The sequence below is a fragment of the Pygoscelis adeliae genome, unplaced genomic scaffold, assembly GCF_000699105.1.
Source record: "Pygoscelis adeliae isolate BGI_AS28 unplaced genomic scaffold, ASM69910v1 Scaffold189, whole genome shotgun sequence".
NCBI lineage: Eukaryota > Metazoa > Chordata > Aves > Sphenisciformes > Spheniscidae > Pygoscelis > Pygoscelis adeliae.
In genome coordinates this window covers 1,437,297-1,443,210 of record NW_008825543.1, presented here as the reverse complement: position 1 = coordinate 1,443,210, position 5,914 = coordinate 1,437,297, and the positions used below count along the sequence as shown (strand labels likewise).

At 50.7% G+C, this 5,914-nt stretch overlaps 1 protein-coding gene across 1 annotated transcript; it reads right to left on the bottom strand.

Moving 5' to 3' along the window:
* Positions 1 to 2,066: 2,066 nt before the first annotated feature.
* On the bottom strand, positions 2,067 to 5,579 carry GUCA1A (guanylate cyclase activator 1A (retina)). The gene is made up of 4 exons (XM_009331945.1): positions 5,382 to 5,579; positions 3,275 to 3,424; positions 2,620 to 2,710; positions 2,067 to 2,227 (listed from the first exon to the last, which is right to left on the bottom strand). Exons 1-4 carry the CDS (start codon positions 5,577 to 5,579, stop codon positions 2,067 to 2,069), a joined length of 600 nt encoding a protein of 199 aa, XP_009330220.1.
* Between the last annotated feature and the right edge of the window lie 335 nt (positions 5,580 to 5,914).

Below are 5,914 nucleotides of genomic sequence, written 5' to 3'. Positions count from 1 at the left end.
TGCCGGGGGGCAGCCGGGGGGCGCGGGCAGCTGCCAGGGGGGCTACGGACGTGCATCCCGCACTCGCTGTCAGTCTGGGCAGAAAACAGAGGCAGGAGGGAGCTACGGGGCTGCCACACGTGGCCCACCCAGAAGGCAGCAGGGACGAAAGCAGAAGGTGCCTAGAAATGTGGGTGGGCAAAGCAGAGCTCTAGAAGAAAGAGTTGTAGGACCCAGGGAGTGAGATTTTATTAAAGCAAGCTACGCTTGCTCAGTGCAGACGAGGTTCAGAAGAGCAGGCAGCACTCACGGGATGCGAGAACCCAGGAGCCCCTTTTCTACCCTGATGCTGAAGAAAACAGACCCCTCTCTGCGCTCGTGCAGTTCTTGCAAAAGAACTATTTTAATGAAGTCAAAACAAAGGTTTCTGCACTTGCATGAGACAGTTAATCTGTCCTGCTGGAAACAGAATGATTGCTTGAAAGAGAGAAAAAGCACAACCTGAAATAATCTTGTAAAATATCTTTATTAGTTCACTATAAGATTGGAAGTACAAAAGCTTCCAGGTAAAACACTGTCAAATGAAAAAGATGCATGAGAAAAATTATCAGAAAGTTGCTTATGAATTACAAGAATCCAGTGCTAAATAACAAGTCTTTCAGCTATGCAAGAAATCCTTCCCAGTGTCCTGTATTGCCTCACCGTGCCTGAAACTTGCTCCCATCAGATGAGGAAACTCCTCTCCAGGAGCAGCCAAGGCGCAGCCCTGGCGCGGCGCGGGGCCAGTGGGCAGTGTGGGGGTGAGGCCGTTGGTCCCGCAGCCTCCCTTGTGCGTGTGATGGGACCTGGGCCCTGCTCGTGGCACTGGGTAATTAGCACCAGCAGACGAGGTTGCTGTCCTAGGATGCTATAATAAGGGGTGACTGGGTTTTATTCCACGGGGGATGGTGCTTGAGCCCACTGTACTGTGGAGGTGATGGTACCCATTGCCTGCTCAGGAATACTCAGGTACTTGCGGATGCTTGTGGTGTGGACACTGCGTCTAGCCCGTCTCCAGCAGCGCACCCCTCCAAACTGCATGCAGACAATTCGCTGCCATTGTAGTTAAAACCCCATGATGCTCGCGGGTGCCACGGAGTGTAACTTGCAGGAGAGTCTGTTGTACAGGTGATAAGAGATACAGGAATATTCCTACAAACATTCACAACTTTTCCCTCTCAGGTTACTGCCATTGCAGCCCTTCCAAATATTTCAAGGAGAAACATGCCCTTAAAGTTCAGATAGTTGTTAAAAAAAGGCACCATTCTATGTTTTTAATGCTTTTAAACAAAGAAAAGCCACTGTATTCACCACTCCACCACTCTCCTTTTTCTAGCTCATAGATGTTTTTATCTTACATTATCACTAATGATTGCTAATATAATAATAACAAACCAAAGAACAAGTGACCAAAACCGCTGATCTCGTGCTCTGGAAATATATATGGAAAGAGAAGGTTCAGGTCTGCTTTCTAGGTTTTTTACATGTGTTCTTGGGGGACCTCCTCTCACCAGAGCCAAGTGCCGGACAGCCCTGGGGATCGTCCCCTGCAGAGGCTGCAGACGCTGGCGTTGGCCACAGCCTTGGTGTGAATTTTGAGGCTCTCTTGGTGTGTTTTCTAACCGTGTCGCGTGGTGCCGCTCCCCCTTCCCGGGGAGGCGTGACTCTACCCCCTCTCTGCTCAGCAGCAATATCCAGAGGCCCCCGCACAGCGAAGGGCCCCGTGGCCCTGTTGGCAGTCCCGGGGGTGGCTGTGTGCTTCCAGCGTGACGAGCTGCCAGCGCAGCAACCCCTCTTTACAGCAGCCTTTCCTCTCGCCAGCTGGTGCAGCTGCGGCAGGCAGTGCCCGGTGAGCTCTGGGCTCCCCCGAACCGTCTGCCAGGGGAGCAGCACCTTTGGAGGGGATCTGGGTCTCTGTGCTAGTGAGATAGTCTATCGCTGGTCGCACTGGCGCTGGGACAGCTCACCAGCTCCCGCAACCACAACACGTTTCGTTTTAATAATGCAAGGGGGAAAAAGTAGAGATGAAGGGAAGGCGTCCCGGGAGCCTACTGGGCAGCCTCCCCTGCCTGCTCCGGCTCGTGCGGGTTCTTCCCGTCATTCTGGATCAACCGGACGATGTGTGTCAGGTCCAGGCTGCGGGTGAGGGTAGTGAGCAGCAGCTCATCCTTTTGCACACCCTCCACGAACTCTTCCAGGGAGAGCTCGCCTGCAAGAGCATATTCAGAAACGGTCTGTTAAATCCTGCAGCCCTTCTCCTCCCTCTACCAGGAGCCTCGGAGCAGCCCCCCAGGAGTTGCACAGACCTTCCTGAGGTCCCGGGTCTGTGTATCGTAGACCCCAAACCCCATCACAGCTAAACCCCGCGCAGATCCCCACACTGCCAGTATGAAGAGCGGCTGTTTGCAGTGTCCCCTCGGGCCAGCTGCAGCCTGCGGAGGGGACGGGGAGCTAAACCTTCACGGAGAGCCGCTCTCTGCCAGCTCTCCCCATGTCCTGGTGTTTTGGGACATGCAACATCTGGAATTGCTCTGGCAGACCGAACTGCGGGTAAGGGGGAAGTGGGAGCAGTATTTGGCATCGCATAAGAAAGTTCCTCACCATCTCCGTTTATATCAATTTTGTCAAACACCATGTTTGTGAATTCCTCAGCCGTCATCGTTTCGTTGCACTGGTTGATAGCTCGAATAGCCTGGAGGGAAAGAAGGACACAGAGGACAACTACTGAGCACTGTGCAGATTGGTGTGTCCATTGGTACAAGCGGCTAAGTGACCGGACATGAGAGGCCAAACTTTTTTGCAGGCAGTTAGGTTCTGAAAGGAATAAGTCCTTTCTAAAAATCTGGAGATTAAAATCACTTAAAGAGGCAATCAATGCATTAAAAGATTCAGTGGGCATCCTGGTATAAGCCAGGAGCTGTTCACCTCTGAAAATCCTTAGATTAAATTCAAGTGCTTATCTCAGCCCGGGTTTCAGTGGACGTGGTTAAACAAACTGCAATGAGAAGACAAGGGGTTGCTGCGTGTCAGAGCGCGCAGGTGCCGTGGGGGGTGTGGGGTGTTCGAGACAGGTCCAGCCAGGGAGGCCAGCCTGGTGGGAGGGCTGGCAGAGGACAAGCAGCAGGTTTGACCAGTGCCTACTAATTTACCAGGGAGTTGTCTTTCGGGTGGGAATATTCCTCTTACAACCTTTCTGTCTACCTGCGTTTAATAACCATCGTCTGTGAAAGAAATGGAAAAAGCTGAGCCCGCTCACTTTGATGATGTTCAGCAGTTCTCCCCGGTCAATGCAGCCGTTCCCGTCCACATCGTAGAGCTTGAAATACCATCGCAGCTTCTGATCCACCTTCCCTTTCAGGACCAGACTCAGAGCTGCCACATACTCCATAAAATCTATGTAGCCATCCTAAAAGCAGAAGGTTAGAAGCTAGATGAGATTAAAAGCAAAGAGTCAGGCAGCAAGTGATTTTCCTGGTCACTTTTGGAAGTCCCCACTGGAAGACTTCAGTGCTTGGCCACCACCTTGAGAGCAGGGGCTCGAGGAGCGCAGCAGAGGTGCCGGGTGCGGGTCCCCCGCACACCCACCGGTTAAAGCCAATGCACCGTACGGTGAGGGCTCCACGTTAATCTTATGCAGAGCCGTTACGTGTTGATAATGAATGAACTCGGTGTGTGTGCCTGGCTTGGGGACTAACGAAGCCTTGAAAGCTAGCCTGTGCTAAAGGAATCTCTTCATGCAAAGCAGCGGTAATTCAGAGGTCAGAGCAGGCTTATGGGGATGAACCCTGACGGATTTCCTAATGTTATCCTCTCTGCTCACACCTATGGTTCTTTCCTGCTGCAAAGGGGTCTTGCATGCAAACCTCCAGGAGATGAATGAACTCAGGAATTACCCCAGCATGTTGCCGACGTCTCAGGCCGGGAAGGTGCTGCTCTGTCCCTGTGCCATTTGTGTATCTGCTTCACATTTGGTCACGTCAAAAGCACAAACAGTTTTATCTTTGACTTTCCTCCTAGGTGTTTGCCTGCCACCAGCTCACTCCACGGCATTAGAGACGTTCAGCTGGGCCCGCGGACGGCTCTCCAGCCAGGGTTATGGTACCAATGCAAAGCTGTGCTGGGGTGAGCTCAGCACTGCCCCGTGATGTTGGCAGCTTCTAGGAAGTTTGCTAAAACGCGTTGTGCCCGCCACAGATCATTTTGATGGCACATACCATTGAGATACAAAGCAGTTTGAAGGAAAATGGTACATACTGTAAACCACGGAAAGTCTTTGGGAGGGAATAAGCCAGGGTTTTGTCAATGAACAAAGCCACTGCACCACAGGGCAGGTTCAAGAAGAGATCATCTGCTTTACCCCACTGCTGCAAGAGCCAGATTAGATATAAATAGCTACTGAGCCCCATTCCCAGCAGGATTTCCTGGGCATCAGTTCCCTTTTCAAGCATGCATTCAAACACGGGGCAGTGAGCAAGGTAAAGGCCAAGGCACAAACAAAATACCTAAAGGATTTAGGGCCTAAATTGTATTATTTTCAGTGGGATTAAGCCCACTAAGCCCTTCGGGTTGCCATAAAATATATTCCTCATCTCACATGAGGTGCAGTTTCAAATCATTTGCAAGTAAAGGTTGTTTACTTTACAAGTAAACAACAAGTAAAGTTGTTTCCTCTCAGAGATACAGCATCCATCTGCTCCTCTGGCACTGCCTCTGGGCTGGGAAGACAGTGCTCCCGAACGCGTGCGGGTGCTCCGGGACTGCCCCGCTCTGGCGTCCAGCACAGCGACAGCCCGAGGTGCAAAGCCTCTCTGCCGGGAACAAAGGGCCCAAGCTCCTTATCATATGGAACTGAGCACATGTAATAAAATCAATGAAACTGTAACCCATTTATAACTTAAAACAATAGAAAAACAAACCCAGTCTGTTCTGTAAACCGTAGCTCATGCTGCATGGCTCGGGAACTCGCTGTTTCTGCATGAACGCAGCACTTGTTCTCCCGACGCCTGCTTGTTCCTTACTGTCACAACATTCGATATTTAAGGATTAAAGGGCACTTCATTTTAAAGGGATCACAGTCTACCAGATAAAACCCCACTATTTTAATAACTTAAAACTAAAAGGGAAATATCAATTCTGGGAGAAGTCTATTTTCTCCCAGGACAGTCAGCAGGTGAGGATTTTTTGCTGACATTTTCCGCCTTACATAACTGATTTTACAATTTGTGAGGCCATAGAGAACCAGACCATACATGCTTAGATACACGGCTGTATTGCATACACCCAAATATACCACACGTGATCGCACGCGGGGAGCAGAGCACAGCCGATCCCTGCACAGGCTGAGTGGGAAGGACAATATTTACCTTATTAAAGTCAAACGTTTCAAACATTTCCTCAACGTATTTGTTCGCTGCCAGACTCAGGTTTTTCAAGCCAAAAAACTGTTTGAACTCATACAGGGTGAGCTGGCCAGAAGGACACTCCGACATGAACTTCTTATACCACTGGTGGCTCTCGGTAGCGCTCAGCTCCTCCACGGCTTTCCCGTCCAAGTTCCCCATCTCCACACCAAGCGCTGGTCACTTTGCAGCCAAAAATGGACGTTTTCTGAAATTTGAGGGCTTTCTTTTAAATTCTGCTTCTTGTCTTTAAAGTCCAAATGTCCCCAGCACTGCGGGGATCACAGTATCGGGAAAAAACAAACTGCCTTGTGCGTGGGCTGTACCGATTCAGTGTTGGTGGTGATGGACGCAGGCAACACCTCTCCCCAGGAAAACTCAAAAGCACGAAACCCTCTTTGGACAAGAGGGTGACATTTAAATACCCAGCAAATCCCTCCCCGGCCAACGAGGCTCAGGGGGGTGATGGGCTCCTGCCAGGCATTAAGAGTTCAGGG

Bases quoted from the DNA above. Each gene is read 5' to 3' on its own strand.
- GUCA1A (XM_009331945.1), bottom strand. From the start codon at position 5,579: ATGGGGAACTTGGACGGGAAAGCCGTGGAGGAGCTGAGCGCTACCGAG. The intron at 3,425-5,381 runs GTAAATATTGTC...TTCTGCTTTTAG, and splicing joins AAACGTTTGACTTTAATAAG to GATGGCTACATAGATTTTAT. The intron at 2,228-2,619 runs GTGAGGAACTTT...ATGCTCTTGCAG, and splicing joins AATTGATATAAACGGAGATG to GCGAGCTCTCCCTGGAAGAG.